General features: G+C 35.6%; 1 protein-coding gene across 1 annotated transcript in view; it reads right to left on the reverse strand.

The window, feature by feature from the left end:
* Invadolysin (leishmanolysin-like peptidase, invadolysin) overlaps positions 1-23,727 on the reverse strand; it is a 256,032-nt gene that overhangs the window by 43,419 nt on the left and 188,886 nt on the right. Inside the window, exon 4 of the mRNA XM_083052517.1 lies at positions 14,318-14,348. Within this exon, the coding sequence (XP_082908643.1) occupies positions 14,318-14,348 (31 nt within the window). The remainder of the gene's footprint in view (positions 1-14,317; positions 14,349-23,727) is intronic.

Below are 23,727 nucleotides of genomic sequence, written 5' to 3' on the forward strand. Positions count from 1 at the left end.
CAAAATAATAAAAAAAGGAAATAGACACAAAGGAATTCTCTAAAAGTAAATACGAGACTAACATAAGAAGAGGCAAAGAAGAATCGCCTTGCGTAATGCACTTTAAAATAATTATAAATTGCTGCGATCGATTCTAAATGAATTCTAAATGTTCTTCATTGCATTTTTCTTTCTTTTCACGGTTATTGCATAATCGGTAAATTGTGCTTCTCGGTGAGAGAATAATAAATATCGTTAAAAAAAAAAATTTTTTTAATTAATAATTTCTAAAAAAATGTCTAGACATGTTTAGATATTACAATTTCAAGATGTTCAAAAGTAATGAAACTTGCAGAAAATTCATAGAATTTATATTTTTTTTATATTTTGTTCACTCTGTCCAAGTTATTCTACATAATATATATGTATATGAGATTATAAAATACTTAGTACACACATTATTATCTTGCTATCAAAACATGAAAGTTGCAAATTTTCTTATAAAAACAATAATGAACGTAAAATGTGCATTTTACTTTGTATTATGAAAAGGATCAGGAGATTTATAGCGAACGCGAATGCTTCTTTTCCTTCTCTCTTTCTCTTCGTTTCTTTATTTTTCACTAAATATGTCGAAGAAACGAAAAGAAAGAAATGATGCACATTACTTTTGGTTATCCTAAACAAACGATCGCTACTATCCGAGAATGCGCTATTGAAGCAATGACACGCATACAGAGAGAGAACTTTACGTTCGAACGAACGCACGTCATTAGTATCGGCCTAGTGGCGAGCTCCTGATAATTAAAACGGATCCGAATAGAATCTCGAACGCGCGGGCGCTTGATTTTCTTTGTCTGCAATTATTTTTCGCTGATTGCATCGTGGAAGAAGACGGCCGTTAACAGAGCCTCGCGCACGCTTCCATTATGTTTTCTTTTTATTTACAGCCACTGCAAAGAAATATAAATTGTCGCATTGCCAGAAAATTATGGTTCGTGGTCGATATTCCATTTGTGAATAATAACCAAGACTGTTTTAAAAGATAATAGAAGAATAGTATTATAGTCGCTATATCGTAGCAATGCGATCTTTTAACGCAAAATTATTTTTAATGTGTCATTCAATATGATAGTTAAAATATAGACCTTATCAGAAAGAAACGTAAAATAAAATTGCATGGCAAGTTTATTAATATATTTCTAGAAACATATATAGAGTCAAATACACAAAATTAATTCTATTAGCACACATTGAAATATAGTTTTTATATAATATTAGATTAGATTATACGGATAATTTGTTAATATATCTGTCAAAGTTTATGAAAAGCAATCTTTTCGTTTACTCTAAATATTTGTAAATGTAAAATTAAAAAAAAAACTTTTTAGTCTCTTTCTTTTATTTATAATTAGCACGCAGAAAAATATGAAAAAAAGTTTGATTGCAATTAATTTACAATTCATGTTTATGTAATTGTCGATCGTTAAAGAAATCATGCTGTGACCTTTTCCACTGATTATTTTAAACCTTTGGGATAATCTTATTGAACAGTAAAGTTTTACTTTCTGATAAATTAATTCTCGTCACGAAGTCGGTTAAATATAATTTGACGATAAATTCATCCTTGTCCCGTTTAACTAGATGCAGCAATTACGATACCCTGTTCGAGAAATCCAGCTAATATATTTAAACAGTGACAAACAGCGAATATGCGAAGGAGAATATAATTGTAGTACCGAGTAAATGAAACTGACTGGTAACTTATTTAAGGAAAAAGCAAACAGAGAAGTGACCGCAAGAACGCGGAAAGGGTGGAATACAAAATTGAACGCAGACAGATACAGGGGGCTAACGTTTGGAAGCATTTTGCGCCTCGTTACACTCGATTTCCGCGATGAATAAATCGATATGCGTCGAGTAAAATATATAAGAGAGAAAAACCGACCACACACGGTCGGCGGCATCGCTATTTTTTATACATATTTTTTCCCCTTTTTTTGCATCACGTTCTCTCATGACGCGGTTGCAGTTGCGGCTGCAGCGCGCGATGAGAAGAGGCAGCGTGCAAGATGGAAAGAGGGATGCGCGACAACTGGCCGATTATTGTTGACAGAGACGACACGCGGGTGCTCTCGCAAAATTATTCACGAACCGTCGCGCGAGGCCGAATTCAATTTGGCGCTGCGTCAACGCTCACTGAAAAAAAGAGATGAAACGAGAACGGCGAGAAGGACGGACGCTAAAAGGGTTGCGGAGGATGAGAGATCCAGCAGAGGGTTGGTCTCCCTCCCTCTCGCACCTCTCGTTTCTCTCTCTCTTTCTCTCTCTTGGTTTTTCACCAGATTTACCGGATTCTGCAGCCATGCCAGTGGATAGTAGCACTCCGATCCCCGGGAACGACCTATTTAGCGTATGCGACTGCCAGCCGGTTCCATTGTAGAATCGCGAGCGATTAATTCGACCTCCCGAATTTTATTTTACAAATTTCGCATGCGTAATGCGTCCGGGAGTTTCGAAAAAATACAATTCTGAAAACGAGAATCCAGGATCAACGACCATGATAATTATTAGCCAGCTCGCAATGTCAGTTCTCGACCCTGCCTGCCTGACTTTGACGGCGGGAAAAATTTTGTCGGAAAAATCCGCGGGCAATTTTACACAGATGCGCGACGCGATATAGGTTGCGGATGCACCTGAGAAGTTTCACATGCGTGGTTCCGCACAATGACGGTAAGAGGGTATATCTCAGAGCTCAGAGCACCGAGTGCATCAACGGATTGAAACGGAAAGAAAAATAATCCGCGCTGTGAGATTGCAACTTCACCAAAATCACTTGCGAGATCTTTATCCGTTACGATGGGAAACCGCCGCACGGTAATGTGGATAAACACGACAATATACACCTGTCAAAACTCCCGCGGATAGTAACACACGAAGCACAATATTATTTTATCCCTCAAAATACACAGAGATCTTTATCAAAATTCTATCGTCACACTCGATACTCCCAATCCGCGATTTTACGCGATCGTAGCCACGGCTAAAAATTCCACAATATTTTGTCGGACATGTTTGTAACATGGTTTGTAAAAAGGGAATTGATGTGTCATGGGAATATTCTTTTTTTTTTATACACTTTATGCAGTCAAACTAGAGCACAAAATTTAAATAAACGTTTATGAAATTGCAATTTATCTGGGAAAGAAGAAGGGCTTCGATAATTTTACGTTCAAAAATTTTAGAATCAATGACGCCATTTGTTTGGAAACTTTATTAATGAAAGTTAACGTTCTCTAAATTTGAAATTCTTTCCTGCCTGCTAATGATATCCGTGCTTTACCGGTTGCCCCGTACCGTATATACGTATATATGTATATAGCACACGCGGCGAGACCGTGTTATAAGTCCCAACGAATTAATTCTCCGGTGGGAAAAGCGCGGCGGCGGCGGGTCCAATTTTTCTTACGGCCGGGCATGAATTTCAGCGCGCACTGTCCATTACGCCGTGCCCTTTATCCTCGTTAGTCGGCATTCCTCTCTGCGGTGCCTCTCCATGTCCCGTCGAGCGTTTCTCGCATCGCGCGACGGGATGCTGAGCGTCGCTTTTCCCCGCGTCTGCCGCGCGCATCTACAAGTTTTCGCGTCGCTTTTATCACCTCCACACAGGAGGGATGACGTTCGCCTTTATCACAATATTGCGTAACTCTCGCGGCCTTATCAGTTGCTCGCCTCTTCCGCCGTCAGGCAAGGGTGGGTAGTTTCCTACAAGGGATACTATCTGCGTTAAATCGCGACTTGCGCCATGACAAATGACGAAACGGAGCGAAGATGGAATTAAATATCGCGTTCTAAAGTCCTCTCTCTGGCGCAAGATCAAAAGCACGTTGTCGGTTAAAGTTATTGAAGGGTGAATATGCCTAGCGACAATTTCGGAGACGTTTCCTTTAATCTGTTTCAGTCAGAAGGCTAGAGGAACTGTCGCATATATCTTCTATTTTAGCAAAGGGAAATTCATGATATAGTATAATGATCGCAACTTTATTAACATTTCTTGATAATAGCGTTCATACTCTTCATTAATCATTAATGAAAATTTAAACAAGTTGATTCATTGTTCTGTGATATGCAGTCAAAAAATATCGTTTTATCCTTGTCACTATATAGATTCAAAAAAGTTATAGAATATATATACATATATATATATTTTTTTTTCTATAATATATATATATTCTTAAATGTATTATCCCACTATATCTAGTATTCTTGTTTGATCTTATTTTCAAAAGTCTCACGTTTAATTTTCTAATATCATTTATTAATAAAGCAATGTAATCAACCGGGACAGCAACTGAATTGGATAATAAAAAATTTTATTTTTAAGTCGTGTCTATTTTCTATACATATAATATATGTATAATACACCAATCAGGTTTGGTCAGCGTGAAAAAACATTATTTATACACATGCACTCATGTCGAATTTACATATCGTGTTGAATTATTCATCGAACTAACCGATTAACAACATTATGCCATAAGAGAAATATTGAGAGGAACGAAATCAGTGATAGTCTCTCACACACACACACAAATTTTATTAAAATTAATATTCATAGTTAAGTTATAACTTATTAAATTAGAACTATATATACAATTACAAAGTTGCACGACACATACCGCAATAAATGAATAAATAAAATTAATTATATATTCGTTTAATTTTAATGCCGCACGGTAATATAATGTCGTAATAAAAACAATTTGTTTTTATCGTTATAAAAAAAAAAATATATATATATGTATATATTATGCATATCTTTAAATATTCCTAGCGTTATTAACCAGTGGATATTCTAACTCTGTTACTACCCTCGTCCGACCGTCGTGTGAGTTGAAGCAACTCCATTTTGGCGCTTTGACGCACTGTCGTCGAAGCAATCAAAGTAGCCGTTCGTATTGGGACACTCAGTGACAGCTCCCGGGATAGACTCTAAAGCTATACGGGGACAGGCCAAAGTTCGATGTTACATCGTTGATGAAGTAATTCCTTTCCTGACATGTTCGGAAGCGTATCTGCGTGCGAGCAATCAAGCGACAAGTTTCCTGTATAACCGCGCTGTCCTAAACATCAACTCGCAACACTGTTTAGAACTGTGAGCGAGTTCACAGTTGATCCTAATAAATTTTTGTTCTCCATAAAAATTTTCTCATTCTGACAAATATCCTTTAAAAAACGAGAATTCTCTCTCTCTCTCTCTCTCTCTCTCTCTCTCTTTCATAATTCATATTAAGATTATACATGTTAGCGCTAAATAAATGTGGAAAAATCTATTTTCAAGTCAATCTTCCATTATTATAGATATATAAGAATCATTGTTATATGATTACAAAATTGAACTCATAAAATAATCAATATTAATATCTGCCACTTGGCTTTATGATGTGTTTTCGACAGCATGTGTACAATCATGACACATTAACGATATAATCGCGTAACGAACACTTAACAGCCGCGCATCCTTACAAGAGCATCTGTTTAGAACGGCGAGTCTTGCGGCCACGTTAAGGGTGGGCGGCAGATCTCGTGGCTGGTCTCGCTTTATCGAGCTTCGTACAGCTAGTTAGACGTCGGTATTAAATGCAAATGCCAGGCGCCCATTTAAATTTTAGATGCAATTAGATTCATTTACTCTCCTTCTCTCTCTCTCTCGGGGATGGGGGGGGGGGAAAGCGGCGGCAATTATTCGACTTACCGTCGGGAGAGGGGAGAGTCGGGAATCGTATCGTGGTGAAAATTTTCTGAATAAATCAAGCGTCGGGCGATGCACGAATCTCACGGCTGACCTCGCGCGCTGTTTCCACTTGGACCTGCCGGCGAAAACGGCCGCGGCATGCTCCTCGCGATTTATGGTCTCGATAACTAGCATTTTATTCATGGAGCGAGCGCTCGCCGCCTTTCTGGTGACTAAGTAACGGCCGGTAAAGAAAGAAAATAATGTATGTCGGAAGACAGATTGTCCTGACCCACCGTCACCGACAATTGCTATGAACCAGGGATTCGATCGTGAAAATGGGACGCGGAAAAGATATTAATTAAACACAGAAAGTTCTAAACGCATTAAAACTTGAGAGAACTTATTAGAAGGAAATTGCGAAAAAAATTTGATTTGTTGCGATAATATTTTTTTTATATATCTATAAATAAATCTCTTTCTCTCTCTTAATAAAATATGAATAATGATATCACTGTGGAATCTAATCTAGAGGAAATACTCATACACGTACATGACGAATAGTTGAATTTGGCAGAGATATTGCAGGGAGAGTTGGTATATTATCGCAACTCTCTCTCTGGTTGGTGTTCCGGACTGTCACATCGTGACAGTCTGCAACCGCACATCATTAAACACATGCGAGATATTAAGATCTGGTTTCCCTCAACCGCCGATAGCTGTCCTAAGTTTTAACAGCATCATTTGTCTATCCGAGTTGCCGGGTGTACATGGATTAATAAACTTCGTATACGCGAACTTTGAGCGATGCATTATCCCATCGTGATAAAACTGTAGATTTAAATCATATTACGTAATAAAACATAATTTCCGATATATCGTAAAAGAAAAGTCATTTTCGTAAAGGCAAACAAAGTCGTGTTTCTATATAAGATATTAATAATTTTTACAAATATTAATGCATCACTTATCGTTATTATAAGATTAATATTTAGAACAATCAAATTGAGCGTTCTAAAATAAATTACTCGATTTCTCTGTGTATGTGTGTGATCCTCTTAATAGTATCAGCTATCAAGACGGTAAAGAGCTTTCGAGAGAAGCACGACTTTGCTTGCCTTTGCGAAAACGGCTTTCCTTCCACGATATCGGAAATTGTATTTGACGAGAAGAGCCTGCTTTTGCGGCGCAAGAGTAAAGAGGTAAACGCGATCGATAGTTTATACAAAGAGAATATTGGTTCGCATTAAATTTTTTTAAATAAATATATTAGTAATAAGATTATATATTGCACTCTAATTAACGATAAAATGTATTATTCAATGGTAAATATGTCGAAAAATTCAATATATACGTGCATAATGTAATCGAGAAGTATGACAAGATAAGTACGTGGTCAATGAAGAGGCCCGATGTATTTTGACTTTCATTCCTATCAATTTAATCGGGACCGTTATCTACTTTATATATTCGTTCGTGCCATCAGCAAATTGCAAACATGCAGTTGCAATCGCACTAACGCGTCATGCAATTTACAAAATTTATTTTGAAATAAATTTGTCGGCGAGTTTTCGTAAACCCGAGCAATTTACACAACAACTGGATCGTCAAGTTACTGTTTTTATCCGGCTAATTATTTCCATTGATCAGACCGGTGCACGAGCGCCGGGAAGCGCACGTTCCGCTCGTGTTGTTTCATTCGCAACGCGTATATTCTCGCAAATAAAATCAACGGGACAGGAATGAAGGTAAAAAGGTGGGAGTGTACTTTTCGCGATACTATACTATTGGGGATTTGTGAATGCGGGTATATTATATGCGATACGCTTGCACACGCGGAGCACGTGCGTAACATATTCGCGGGTTCGCCCGGCTTGCAAATTATTATTTAATTTTGCCTTGTTGCGGCTTAATCTATCTGCCGTCACATCGAAATACCGCCGCTGCGATTATGCAGCGAAAAGGCGTCCATTCGCCGTCAAAACTCGCAGTTTGAATTCAGTTATTGCTTCAGCAAAATGTGGGAATTGAATAAAAATGCAGTTTTCCACATCAATATAATTAGCCCTCATTCTTTTGGCATCTGGCGTCCATTGAATGCCGCGGATAGCATGCTATTTACATATGACAAATTGTTAAAAAAATTTAATTAATTCCGTAGTCTGATGTTTGCATTGAAATAAATAAATACGGGAAAAGAAATAATCAACACATAATTTAGTTTGTCGCGATATTGACTGAAATGTGCGTGAAATTCGTTCAATATATAATATATATAATACACACACACACACACATATATATATATATTTGTATGTGTGTGGTATATATGTATGAAATAGAATGTTGCATGACATATGTCTCGATGGTGTATGATGAATCGATACACCTGCTTGCAAATGCTTCAATTTATTTACACGTTTCCGTTTTCGTTGGCCAAAATCCAAAACTCTATTGTCAGCTATAAATTGCATCTCTGTGGAAATATATCATTCACAGTGTTTCGTGAAAAATCGCTTCTTCTCGTAAAAATGTCTTATAATATATCTTTGATATTATATAGCGTATATAAAATCAGGTATTTTTTTCGATAAATATAAAGAAATATATATAAGTGCAAATGTCACAGAGACATGAAAAAGTTTACTTCAAAATCCAATTTTTTAAATTAATAATTCAATATATTCTTTTTCAATCTTATTATCTTACAACACAACAAAAATATAAATTAATTTACCGCCGTGCTTTTTTACCATTAAATGTGCATATGTATAATAAACCGGGAGATACATAAAAAAATATACAACCTGCAAAAACACATTTCTTTAAAATCGTGCACAGGCCGCAGATGTACAGCAATCTTTCTGTTAAATTTAGTGTCGATTCGCGCACGTGTGGCTTAATTCTGCAAATCTATTTCAAATCGGATCGAGAGACACTCACAGGCTAAAAGATAAAGTGGATGTACCAGTTGCAATGTAAAAATATCTGTTTTATACGCTTTATCAGCCTATCAAGTGCATAACACGACTTCAAGTTTACAATAAATATCTCATGCATGTGAATGCACCTGAAGTACATAATAAGAAGTTATAACAAATCGTTAAACCAGTAATCATTTCATTTAACGCAATATATGTGACAGTATTTATACAAAATGATATACATATGCAACTGCATTTACCTGCTTAAGACACATAATTTAAGGCTTAATTTAAAAATGGATTTATTGACATACAATTTGTGAGAAACAGCAATTTTTGCAAAAATTAATATTTAAATTACAAATTCATTTATTTCGCCAATATTGGACAACTGAACTATTGTCTTGTTAACGTAATAGTTATTTGCCACCAAATTTCTCTCCGAAATGTGATTGAAAAATAGTAAATCGTTCAGGAAAATTGCAAAATGTTTGACATGAAAATATAATAATTTGCGTTATAAGTCATGTTGTGATGCGACATAATGCCGATTAATATCAAGTTATAATCAAGACAGTGTATTACAAAAGTGTAACAATGATGTTAATCGTGAGATAGGAGCAAAAATTAATATTCATCTGTCTGAAAATGAATATAACTCTTGCGCTAATACGGATCATTTGAATCAGTTTTTGCACTCATACTCGCGAAATTCGTTCGCGTATATAATTCGCCTCGTAATTCAGAGTATTAACGTCAGACTCAAACTCGAGAAAAAGAAAAAGAGAGAGGTGAGGAGGAAGGGAGAGAGCACAATGGTACCTGTCGACTATATCTACCTGTACCTGACTGTACCCGACAACTGTTTCCAACACATTGTTTTGTCGTTTTGGTGTGTGCACGACAACGATTGCGAGACGATAGGCGTAGAAGTACACAGGTGCAGTAGTAGGGTATTTAACGCGGCGGAAGAATTAATTTAAACGGCCCTGTTAGAAAGTTCGTTGAGTTGAGTTGCCGCGTTAAATGCCCCTTTTCTATCAGCAACCCTCAGAGTTGAGGAGTTTTCTGGTCCATCCTAAATCGGATTAAAACCGAGAATGAAGCTACCGATGCATAGGTAGATAATAGTAAATTATAAACGTTGTACTTATAATTGCGCAATCTTACGAAAATGTTTACAAATACACTGAATATGTATAATGAATATTTAACATTAAGACAACATTCAATTTATCACGTTGTGACACGATTTGATTATATACACTTTTTTAAATTTTTTATATATACGCGAGATTTGTTAAAAATTCACACTATAACTTTCTAATTAAAGGAATAATTTATTTAGAAAATAGAACGTACATAATATACATTTTCTCTATTATATTAAAAATTAATACACTTGCACTATTTATCTGTGCATCTATTTATTTATAATATAATATAATAATATAATATCTATTTGACATCCTATGTGTCAAAACTTCTGAAAAATTTTATTTTATGAAAGTTGAGCTTATTTATTGAATTTTATCATAACGAAAAAAAACTCGAGATAAATGTATCGTCGTATAAGTATATAATAGTTCTTTGGAAAAACTTTATATCACGACGAAACATATATAATAGGGCAGGCGACAAGATGATCGCGCCATCTTTCTTTATAATGTTCATCGATCTCAACGCGAAAGAAAGAACCGTGCCATTGTCTCACGAGTCGAGGGTAAAGATTCTCGTCGAGCAGAACTTTCTTTTTCCTACTTTCTAAGAAAAAAAAGACACGCCATGAGGAAGGTATGGACATGCCTTCTTTGTGCGCACACCCCCGCAAAAGTTTTCGTGATCCGAACTCTTCGCACGAGAGGCAATCGTTATACTGGATCTTAATACCATTGTAAAATTCGCTATTGAATGTTCCGTTGCTAAAATAAAGACAAACTCCTCCTATCAGTGCGCCTCAGATACCAGATAATGATTATAAATAGGTTGTCTGCTTCCCATTCATCCTCAAATAAATAACGTAATACAATGCTTTAATTTAAATTGCCTCGAGCGAATCATATCTAAGGGAGCTAAACTCATTAACAAGTTTCCATTCATAGGAGCTACTTTGCAAAATTGTCACCGGTAATAATAGCAACGTGCGAAGTGTTGCTATGAAATTGTGTATTATTAAAAAAAATTAATTAGAAAGTTATATATATTCGCATATGTATACATGATCGATAAATTATATAACTTATAAAGCGCGTAAAATTCACAATTACAACAGCGTTATTATTAGTTTATTAATAATTTATTAAATATATTATTATTAGTTTTAAAAATATAGCTTTCGTTATTATATTTCGTTAACATATTAATATAATATAGTATTATATTATTAGTATTATATTATAATATCGTGTTTATGACGTAAAAAGAAATTATATCGTCATATATAAAGCATGCCATGTATGAAGCATGTAATATGAAAATTAAATGTATTAATAAAATAATACTAATAAAAAAAATCATAGCTATTTTATTTTCGAAAAAAGCTGTAGTTTATAATTTAGTAAAATTCTCGTTTTTCATATAATAAACAATTTTTTAAATTTTAATTATTATTCAATATAATAAAATAAAAATAAATTTCATATAACAAACATTTTTAAAATTTTTATTTTTATTATGTGTAATAGCGCCGTTAATGGAATAAAAACAGATGTTATTTATTTCCATACAATTTATAAAATTGTGTATCAAGTAAAGAATAATAGTTTTGTCAATACACATGGCTTAATAGAATAAAGTTTCATCACATCAAAAAATGTCTATCCTCTCATATACAAAGGCGAGGATTAGATCAAGAATCATCCGTGAAAAATACTACACGAGAAAAAGTAGGATAAAAAAAATAATTCGTTTTTTCCACGAGAACAATCACGAATGTCGTTCTGCGGTAATATGACATATATGAAAGATTGTGGGATGGACATTCCCCTGAGATTATCATCGCATACATGGCAAAATGATATGCAAATGGAAGAACTTGTGTTGCATGGCATCTCAACGGAAAAATGCATTTCATGCATTTTTAATAATAAAAATAGAGTACATTAATTATTTAGATGAAATCTTGGTATGAAATCGTTGTAATTCTAAATTTTTCAACAAGAGTACGCAGGAGCCTAGACAGAAATGAATTACGCGAAAATTACATTGGTAATTAAAACTGAGACGACTGCTAATGTATTACAAATCTGCTACCTTCGATTCTTTTAGCTCAAAAATCATTGAATTGCTCGAGAATTCACTTCGGCTGTTAAAGAACGTATGTCTGCTGATCAAGGTAGTAAGGTTTCTGCAGTGCGAGAAGCACCCTCGGGAGGTTGTGTCCGAGAAGAGAGTGCGATGAAAACAAGTGGCCGAGAAAAATCAAGAGAGCAGTTCGACAAGCGAGAGGAGAGCAGCCCGGCAATGAAACGCAAGCGGAAGATTGTGGAGTAAAGGCACTCTCTTGAGATTGCCAGTTCACATGCTCGATACTGATATCACAGAAGAGAAGGAAAGAAGAATAAAGACTTCTCAGTTTCTTGGCATCCACGAAAGATTGCAAAATATGTACTACTTCAATCGATTTTTTTACCGTCGATTATATCATTGATAATGAAAAATAATTAACTCTAAACATTTTTTTCTTTTTTTTAAAACTAAATTAATATATGTGTGTTCAGTTAACATAAAAGCATACATAAAGATTAACGATTATCAAAAGTAGTGAAAGAAATAGCTTATATCAATTTTCTCAATGCATTACATAAATTTTTCTTATTATGTATCATAAAATGCTTTTAAATGAAATGTTGAGACGTGTGTGTGTATAATATTTTTGAGACATTTAATTTAGAAAGTGCCATTGCGAAAGAACATTGTTTGCATATATGTTTATACAAGAAGGTTATATATACAGTGTCTCAACGTGATTCGCTGAAACCTTTAATTGACTGCAGAGTAGACTTAATGAGTCGCACCCCTATCTCAAGCGAAGCGCAATTACCGCGCAGGGATAAATGTAGGTGGCTTCACTAAACTCAAAGACAGTTGTTTTGGTGCACTACGCGTGAAATATCGTAACTACTGCAATTGGAATATGTTGATAAATACAGACGATGCACAATGGAGATAAATTTGCGGCATTACTACATGGTATTCTATTCTATCCAATTTAAGTGTGCAATTTCGTAGTAACTACATATAATATACGACATAGGATTATATGCACAGGATATAGGATTATATGCAAATCATTTTCAATATTCAGAATGATGACTATCGTATATAAAATCGCTTTGCATTGCATAAATTTATTTCTTTTCTCCATTGCAATTTACACTCCAACAACTTTGTATTTATGTCTGACTTTATTATAATGAAAGTAATTTTCGCATTATTTAACCGATGGCATTTTTTACAAGTTTAACTTTAGATATCTTAATAATTACACAAATACACAAATTATTAAATTAATTATTAAATTAGAATTATTAAATTAAATTATTTAAATACACAAATTATTATTAAACTAAGAAATAAAATATTATGCTCTATATTAACATTCTTGAGAAGACTTCAATTTTGTCATTACATATTATGTAATCATTAAATATTCAATAACATCGATATTAAATTATAGCTTCATAAATTTTCCTTTTCATAAAAGAAAGAAAGTTAGGGTCAAAATATGAGCGTAGCTACTATTAATTCTCATATTTTACGGTATATCCTATATACCTATATGTATATAAAGTAAATCATACAATATACACGAGTGATAAACGAGCGTCCCTTTCCATTGAATATAGAGATCATTTACCGTAGCTTCACCGGAAAAGCGGTCCTCTAGAGAGAAACCGACAATTCTCCGAGATTTCCCTGATCGATTTGAGAGATTATCATACAAGCTAGACGTCTATTTATGCGGAACAAACGATGGCCTATGCGACGGACGTTACTGGACGGCTCTGATTGAAATGCGCCCAGTAATTTCCGGTTATTTGGCGCACACAGTTACGCTCGCGACGCGGTGCATTAGGCCGCCATGACGCCGGTAACGTTTGATATGGTTCTACCATGATCCATTTCCACATACTGCATCCCGTATATCGATGTCGATCATCGTCGATGAAATCGTACGGAGGCTTACGCGATTACAGAGAGCTAATATCTCGCGGGGCTTTTCATCGATCATTTACAAAGAGGACTAAGCTGTAAAATAATTACATGAGATTCGCGCATAGTACGGGAACTAATTTGGAAATTATTAACATATTATATATTGCCTTATATACTAATTAAATTCACATCTAGTGATGATAAATAACATCTATAAAATTAAACGTTTATATTGTAATATATTATTTTATTGCTCCTTTAACTTTAAAATTATATTATATTAGTTTAAAAAATATTTTTTTAACAAAAATTAAATCACATAATTTATTATTAACGCTTTTGCTTTCATTTGTTATTCATTTTCGTTATTATTATAGTATTACTATTTCTGCAATTTTAGAAAATTTTTCGAATTCTGGATAAATATAACTTTTTGTAATTTTTTATAACATTGTTATCTCACAGCCAAGACATTTAATTAAAGTTATAAAAGATAACACTCTATTTTATCGAAATTACTTACGTTAATGAGATCCAGCTTCTCGTCATCCAACCTGCAACAAAAATGAAAGATAGCCCTTTAGATGGTTGTAACGGAAGGTAACAATTTCGCGACATTTCGCTGACCGACTTGAAATGTCGCTCGGAATGAACTGTAATAACATTAGAACTCGACAATGTACGAGGTGACTCGTCGACGACAGAAAACTGTGTTCCTGGTCGTGCCCCAGTCCAACCTACCAATTTCAAAAGTTCGTGGTAAACTAGTGGCCAAAACTAATTTTCCAACTAATTTCCGAAATAGGAATCCCAAACGAGAAACCGCTCTCGTAGATGACCGAGAAATTACGCAGCACGTGATGCGCAGAAGTTTAGAGAAAATCGTGCGAAGCGGGAGGGAGTTGTATTTTATTCAATTGTATGCATATTATTTTTCATATTTTTTATGCATCTCATAATTTCGTAAATGTACAATCTTTGTTTGTCAACTTTAAAAATTTTTTTATAATATACAAACGTACAGAAAATATATATAACAACACATTATTCTCGCAATCTCATAAATTTTAAATACGTCAAATAATATAAAATAATAATATAAAAATAATAATACAGTATGTAGTAACAATTTCTCTCTCCTTTTTCTTTAAGTATTTAATTTATTACGATATTACATTACGTCGTTGTATATCTTTAAAATGGGAGGTAATTATTATCCCTACATAATCGCACCGAGATCTGCCCATCATGAGACAAGATTCTCACTAGCTCTCTTCATGCTTCGTTAACATTAAACCCGATCGAAGTTCGACTTTCGAGCTCCGTTAATCAAGACAGACGACGTGCGGGCGAAACCAAAGTATACCCCGGAACGAACCTTCTCCTTAACTGGCTAATTCCTCGATTAACATTTTAATTACCCGGTGCACGAAGCGAAAGTTTGAGCGAGCTGCCCTAAGCTTCCACGAGAGAAGAAGATTAGAGTCTCGTTAGGGTGGCGCAGATCCCCTACCCCACCGTGTCTACCACCACATTTCATCCTCAAAACTAATTTGACCCGATACGCGTTGAAGAAAATTATTCGTCGGCTTATTCGACGTTGGCGTCTACCTTCTGCCCGGAGGAACAATTTGCGAAAAATGAAGCTGGAGACAGAGAGTATCAAATACTTTTGTGGACAAAGCGCAAAGGATTTTAATCTCGGTGAAAGACAAAAAGATGCAGTGTGTGCGATGATATGCGATTTTGCAGTGAGTACTCTCGCAACGACGCTTTGTGAGGAACGTCAAAAAAGAAATGACCGTTTTCCTTGCCGCATATTTCGCGACTGACAAGTCTGAAATTTCGACGATCTGAAACATTGCAAATAGTTCTTTATAGCGATTTTTAGTTCTTTAGAACCAGCATTATTTAGCGTTGATTGCACTTTCCGCGCGGAAAAACGAAATATTTACATCATAATATATGCAAATCCTCGCTAAAAATAGAAACTAGAACCGGCACAAGTATGGTGTCCTAATTAAAAATATTTGATATGTGTTTTACTAGATACAAAAAATTATATATAAACCATAAACATACTATACACAAACATAAAAAAATGTATTTCGTAATTATCGCACATTCAAATTGTCATGAATATTTTTAAAGTATAAATACATTTTTGTGTTTTTTCTAGTTTTTTCTAATAATATTTAAAATCTCACGAATTTATGTTGACTTTAATTCTCAGTGAATATCGTATCGCACCATCTATTTGTTCCATCATTTCATCGTTTTTTAAGTTTGTAATTATCTTTGTTGATATTATTATATCACATCATCATTGCATAAAAGTACTTTGATTGAATAGATTTTTTTTACTCGCTATGTTATTATACAAAAGATAAAACTTTAAACATTACAATGAATTGTACTGTGCAACTGTTATTTTTAATAGGTCTCTGGAGGAATGGATTCGTTATTTCGACGTTGAAACTTGTATTATGAGAATAAATTTTACGCGTCACTAAGTGTTATGTTTCTCACGAGAGAAGCGACATCTCTGTAAATAGGAATTTTCGTCGGCACAATAATTACCAACGCTGACAATGAGTGGTATATCATCAAGCAAGATGTTAGTAAAGATAAAATTGCGGTCTATCATAATAAAGATAGCACAAAAATCATTATACTAAAGTAGATTAATCATTTGTCAGTCAAATATGTATATTCGCGCGGTTACTTAAAATGATCCTCTTCAATTTATAAATTTATTGGAGCTTCGCTATTAAAGATAAATCGAGAAATAATATTTTACACGTTAAAAAAGGGAAAAAATTATTAAAAAATTATAGTATCTCTCTCTTTCATATTTTATTAAATAGTACTAACATTCCTGACAAATTTGATGAATATCAACTTTTAAATTACAATGCTAAAATACGGCAATAAAAGCTTGCGTATGCAGAGGAAACGAAGTTTCCGCGGTAGAAAATTTTATTGCTAATGTAATCGCATAGTTTTGAAACAAGCTCGTTTTTAATCATAGCGCGTATGTTGCCGTTAAAACTTCAGAACTGAGATTAAAACGGCAATGTATTATGTCGTTGATAAAAAAAAGAAAAGAAAAAAGGAAAAGAGATTCATCTGTATTCCTACTAAGGTCGCTGTGTAGCATAACTTACACCATTTCACTCCTCGCGCAAAGCGTCTCCAATTTACCGAGCGTGTCTCCTGCGTACTTTGCTCTTGAATCCTTCGTCGACTCTTTTTCTCTGACCGTTCACTCTCTTCCCTTCGCGAATTCTCGTCCTCTCCTCGTTTGTATTTCAAGTCCGTTGAACTTTTTGTTTCAAACGCATCGCGTCTTCTCTTCTCACACGAGCACGCGTATATTCGACTACTTCGTTTTCATTTCGCCCGAGTACACAAGTTTCGCTCGTAAGTGATTAAGATGCTTAATCTGTGCGTACGAGAGTATAGGCGGCCCACTTATGTGCTAAATCTCCGTCGATCGCCCTTTTCTTATACTCTTTCTTATAGATAGTTTGAGCTAATCCATTCTCACTCATCCATCTTTCTCCTTCCTTTTCTTCCGTTTCTGTTCTATCGAAATCTTCCTAGTTTTTAGTCTCTCATTCGCCTCGCATCACACTGTTCTTTTACCTTTTCCTTCCTCTTTTTTTCTCAATTTTTTCTCTTTTCTCTCTTTCATTTAACATATCGATTTCTATTCTTAGTATTTCCGCATCCCCCGACTCCCTTTCTCATTTTCTTCCTTTTACGTACACTCTTTTTCTTCCGTGTCTTTATCGCACTATTTCCTTTACATATAGGATACAATTTCCTGTACATACCCCACGCTATCACATACATATATTCTTTACATCTCTTTCAGCTTTTATCTCTATTATCTAAATTGACGCGCTGTGTGAAAGCTTTTCTCTTTTTTTTTTTTTTTTTTTTTTTTTTGGAGTTTTCCAACACGTCAACAATTTTTTATCATGTCACACAGCTAAAAATAATGAAAATTAAACTGGCAAATAATGAAAATTAACAATATATATTGTATACACTTGTGTAAGTTGTGATACTATACTTGTGTGAAAGTTATCGCCTATTCATAAGAAATATCAACTCTATGATCAATTTAAGGCAAGAAGAAAAATTAATATTACCATTACCGTATTTTTTCTCATAATCGTGATTCGTTAGTATCGCGTATCTTCTGGCAACGATGGTCTGGAAGTTTGCATAGGAAGAGAGAAAAAAGTCCTTACAAATGTACTTGATTTAGCGAGTTACTCGGGACGAATTACGTAGCAAAATCAAACGAGATACCACTCTCGTGTTTTAGCGCCGCGGAGAACAGCGTGTTGATTTAGGACGGTAAGTTATGATCTCGTCTACGACTGTAGTGCCGTAGTAATATCGCGTAGAATATGGAGGCGCCAGATAAATTTCAGTAGCAATTAGCGGCCGTCGCGATAAAATCCATAATGTCGCACCGTGGAGTCGCGCGCAACGCTGAGAAACGCGAGTATGTTAATTGAGTGTGAATCTGGCTATAATACTCCCCTCCCAGCAAAGGGGGGAAGGATATGTTCCGCAGTAGCAGAATTTTGAGCAGGCTTTTACGATTACCACATCTAATTACATAACAGATAATGCCTACGAATATATAGCGAATCAAACCAATTGTTACAATTTATCACGGAATATTTGGCAGGCGATGTTTTTATACTCGGCACGTTGAAAATTATTAATTCGTAGAAATTATGTTAAAAAATTTGCTTGGAATTTCTTGTACAAGTTAAAAAAATATGTCACTATAAATATTGAATTTGAAAATTGATATACTTTTCAATTTTCATCTTTTAAAAATATTAGATAAAATATTCAAGTTCCTGTTCAAGAAGTATTGAAGAATAATTATATTTGAAGAATAGGTAAAAATATATGATTGATAATTTTTAAATTACGAAGTTTTAACTTCTATTCTTTAGATTTTACGGACATTCCAATTCAGTGACCAATTCCAAGTTAATAAGACAAAAATATAATTCTTGCGCGAAAATTCGTACAACTTTTATCGTTGCGGTTTAAAAATCACTTCAGATCGCGAAATCGTATTATTCGCGGTCTTATCTCTTGGCTACCTCGTAACAGGATGCGAAAATCGCGCACTATGCACGTGTATTCGCTACATTAACGAAATCAGTCATCATTCGTAACATAGAACACCGAAATCTGACCGCGGTGCTAATGTCCTGCAAATTGCAGGCCGCGTTACCGTGCTGGATTATTGATGACAGAGAAATGGCTACGACTATGCGTCTCTATTATCTTTACGATCTGCAAATGGTGCCCGCGGTCATTCGTTGCCTTGGATAAATATGGCTGTTCTATGCGATTGTTTCAAGCTTAACGCGCCCACCGATCCGAAATATCGCCCATTTGCGCAGAAAGCAAGGCGAAATGTTGCCGGCAATTAACAAGTGCGCGTCATTGAAAGTCGTATAAGATATTGAAAATAATGTTTAGGAAAAAATGCGTCGCGGAAATAGCAAAAAGATCAATTTAAGAAAACTGGTTACAAATACTTCTATTCCTTCATTTTTACGCGTTCTGTGATATTTTTTTAAACTTTTATTAATAACCGCACTATAAAAAAATGATGTTACGTATACAATCGTTCCATAATTCTTTATGCTTGTATGTTCGCCAACATAAGTGTGGTGGAACGACTTTTAGGGAATAAAAATTCATGTTGCCACTAAAAGAACGTTTCCTCGCGTAATCGCGCGCTCTATCCACGTAAATCCAAATCTGCTGAATTTCCGCCGTTATTCCTGGCATAAAATTCTTTTAAACGTTCTCATTTTCCCTAGAAAACATACGCTTTATGTTGCAGTAAAAGTAGTAGTAGTCAGTCGTAGTAGCTTTACACGTTAAAAAGAGAGAGAGAGAGAGAACAGAGAAGGAGAAGATAGAGAAAAATGAGAGAGAGAAGGCAAGTCAACGTCTCGTCTAAAGTCCTCATTAGGATGCAAGGAAGGTGTGTGGGATACAATACAGGAGGCTAAACGACAGTTACACTTGGCCGTCTCTTTAAAGTCTTTGAGCGCTCGAGAGCGCGTGCACGAGTAGTAAGATTTTTCAAGTGAGAGCGCGTTGTGTCTATATCCCCGTTACCGTTGTCGTGCCGTTACGTCGTAGCATCTCCGCTTTCAGACCGCCTATTGTCGCGTAAAAAACACCCCCACGTAGAGCGAAAGAGCTCTTTAAAATCGAGATAAAGTCTCCTGTAAGACACGCGACAAAATAGCGATATCAGGAATATGAAAATATGTCCAAGAAGTTTTCACGTTTTCACATATTTAAGAATATATTTCTTATAACGTTCACGATACGATCAAATTGTTATAAATTAGGCGCAAAATTTCCTGAGTTTCACGAGCGTTTCATAAACGTTTATGTGGATGGGGCGAGATGAGCTATTTTCTTGACAAAGCTAATAGTAAAAGAACAGAGGAGGAGAGGTTTTACTCAGCTTTTTGAACGTGAAAACAATTTTCGCAATTTTCGTAGATCGCTTCACAGCGTACCACCTACCTAGAAAGATTCATCGTGAAACTTTAAAAACTTCAGTGCTTTAATCATTAAATTAGCTGGCTTTTACTTTGTCTCAAAACAATCTGCGCAAATTGCTTTTACTAATTACGATGTGCATAAATAAATATTTAGATAAATACTAAAATTAAATTGTGTATAAAATTATAAAATTTTAGAATTTTAAAACTTTAATTATAATTTTATAAAGTTTATGCATTCTTAATACTTATTAATAAATGCGGAAAAAAAGAATTATCACTTTTTCATTCATGGACTTGTCCTTTTTTTAAAGCGCAGGATAATTGGTCAATTAATGTTACATAAATCGGAGCAAAAAGAAATGTTCTTGTATCAAAAATATGTTATCCGTTATTCGTATAGAAAATGTTGCGCTTATTATATTATGTATTTTGTACAAACAGAATGTTTAAAACTGTATCTCTCTTTCTCTATCTCTCTCTCTCTCTTTCCTTCAAATACCAACTACATACAGATACCATAGCGTGATTATCGCCAGACCGCGAGTTAGAACATCCGTGTGCAAGAATTTACATACTCGGTGTATGCGCGCGCACAATTTGCATTTATGTAAGTGCATAATTCGTTATGAAACGCGAACACAATGACTATTAGCTCCCAAGATTAGTTCGCGAGCGACGATTCGCAGCACCCTGAAGATTCTATTGTTCGCAAGTGACTATTAGATTCGAGAATACTATTCAGCCTTTATTCGAATTAAGTCGAAGACGAATTGTATGTTATCATACGGCGTAGAAGTGCTCATATAAATGCAAAATGATCGTCATTTAAGTTTTCGAGTTATGTGAGGTAAGAAATTTGAGCTTAATAAAATAACTAATTAACAAAATTCTTGTTACACCAAACTTAGGATTATATGTGATCGCAATCTGTCATTCTCTAGATTTATCAACTAATAATTGCTAATCATGTATCTATTTGGGATGCTGATCCATATGATATATACTGCATTCGACAGCAAAGATAGAGTGGATATTTATACAGTTGCATATCAAATATGCTCGGATAGATTGATATGTATTGAGAAATAGTACAAAATTGATATCGGGCGAATGTTTGATTTTAATTACATCTCCTTATAAGAAATAACGCATTTATCGCATTTCGCGTAACTCTTAGACGCTCGTGTGATATTTATCATTAAAATAGAACGCGATCAATTAGGAATCTCTCTCTACATTCTTTCCTAATTAAATGCATCTTCTTAGTAATAATAATAGTAATAATGCAGGCCTACGTAGTAGCGATAATTCTTCGGGATTTTTTTCTCGCCTCCCTTCTCACCGTAATCATATTCTTCGTTTTGAGCAATCGTAACGGATTGTCGACTCGCGACCCTTTCATATTTAAGATGTCAACTCGCCGTGAATAAAGATCGCGAGCGAGACTTAATGCCGCGGCAGTTTAACGCGCAAAACGACATCGCGCCTCTCAGACCACTACGTGGTCTCCGCCGCGCTAAACGCTTCGCCGTGTTATTACCATCCTGTTCTCCACACAGAGGAGTCTCCACCCGGACGCGCCATCTCGTCTTTTACGTTGCGGAAACGTGGCACCGTGAAGAAAAAGTCATTTCGCCGACCCCGTGCGTTACGGAGCGTCCCCGTAATCGCTTCGGCAAGGCTTCGCCGTCGCGAAGATAGCGCGAGTTAAATGAGATTTTCATTTCGCCGAGGAGACGGCGACGGCTTCTTCCTGTCGAAGAAATATTCCGGCTATGTCGTGGGATCGGTATTTTTCGTTAGCGATTATATGCATTATGTATATTTATTCGTCAGAGACGATCGAGCGCGCGTTTGATATCCGACTTTTAATCGGCCTCATTAAATGGCCGGCCGCTCGAGAATTTGTCGAGGACGATGATGACGGGGGCCTCGGCGACGACTCATAAAAAATTCATAAGTATAGTAATTTACTTTCTTCATCGCGCGCGACGCCGGCCCTTGATCTTTCGCCCCTTACATTTTCCACGGAAGAAAGCTCTACGTTGGGTTGGGCCAACATCGCTACGCTTTAACCTCTCTCGGCGGAGAGATTTAACGTCGCGATATGAGAGAGGGCGCTTTCCCGAGGACAGCTTAAGGAATCGGCAACGGCCGAGGACGGGTTATACAGGCGAAACATCGTTTACCCGATACGGAGACCATCCGTCATGGCGACGATAACGAAAACTATTTTCCACCATCCATTACCGAGATCGCTTAAGCTGCATCGCTCGCAACCCCGGTGTGATCTCGCTAAAGGGGCTGCTCTTTTTCCATTAGAAAAAAAAAGACTCCTTTGAGATAACGACCGCGTCGTTAGTGCAGAGACCGATTGTAAACGTGCGATAACTTCGATCGATTGCTTGTTGCTAAGGTATTTCTTCTTTCTCGCGGCGTCCAACATAATGACGGCGTTTCTTCAAAGTTTCTTTTATTGCGCGGTTGTATTATTTTCGCGTCCGTGGCGAATTGACTCAGCGAAATCACGAACTTCATTTGCTGGTGCATTAGAGCCGCCGTGTACCTTGATTGCATCCGCAAGACGTGTAGGTCATAAGATATTGCCGTTCGACAAACAGGAAAGAGACAGATGTCGCCAAACGATCCGGTTCTCTATCTCGCGTAAAATAAATGTCCCTGCACGTCCGTAGAAATCTGAAGCTATTCAGAATCGTGGATTGTGTCAAACCGTGTAATAGAATTCGCGTAATTAATAAAATTACGAATTTACACTTGAAATTCTTTTTTTTTTTTTTTTATGAATTTACAATCTCGTATTACATTTTGACATCATATTTCTTTGCATTATTTGCGTTGCCTTGCACTTGTATCGTTCGTTATTATGATACGCTATCTATTGTACAATATAATTTAACTTGTGACTCTTCTCCAATCAGTGTCTTTCTTATCTACATAAAAGTGACAAAATATAAATTCGCTATATTAAAAAAAAAAAGAGGAAAAAAGGAGCAAACATATCGGGCTATGTGCATGATAAACACATGAGTCAAAGAATATAAAATCAAGAGAAAGCACGTACGCGTGTAACATATACCGACATAAAGCTTCAGTACGTAATTTTCCAGTGCGACGTAACACGGCTATAAAAAAACGAGGTTGTAAAAAAAAAAGTCTCACATACCGAATGATATCGCTATGTTCAACTTTATTTATTCATTGATCATATCCTAGCTCGTGGCAGTGCATTTGTCACGGTCTCGAAATATCATTCGACAGTGAATGCCCTGTAATTAAAAACTTATCGCACGACGCGCATATAAAGAAAAGTAGAGCAAAAGGGTTATTAAAGTTC

Source organism: Prenolepis imparis, unplaced genomic scaffold (assembly GCF_030444845.1).
Source record: "Prenolepis imparis isolate NDT839.2.m4 unplaced genomic scaffold, iyPreImpa1.0 SCAF_1, whole genome shotgun sequence".
In the NCBI taxonomy this organism is placed as follows: Eukaryota; Metazoa; Arthropoda; class Insecta; order Hymenoptera; family Formicidae; genus Prenolepis; species Prenolepis imparis.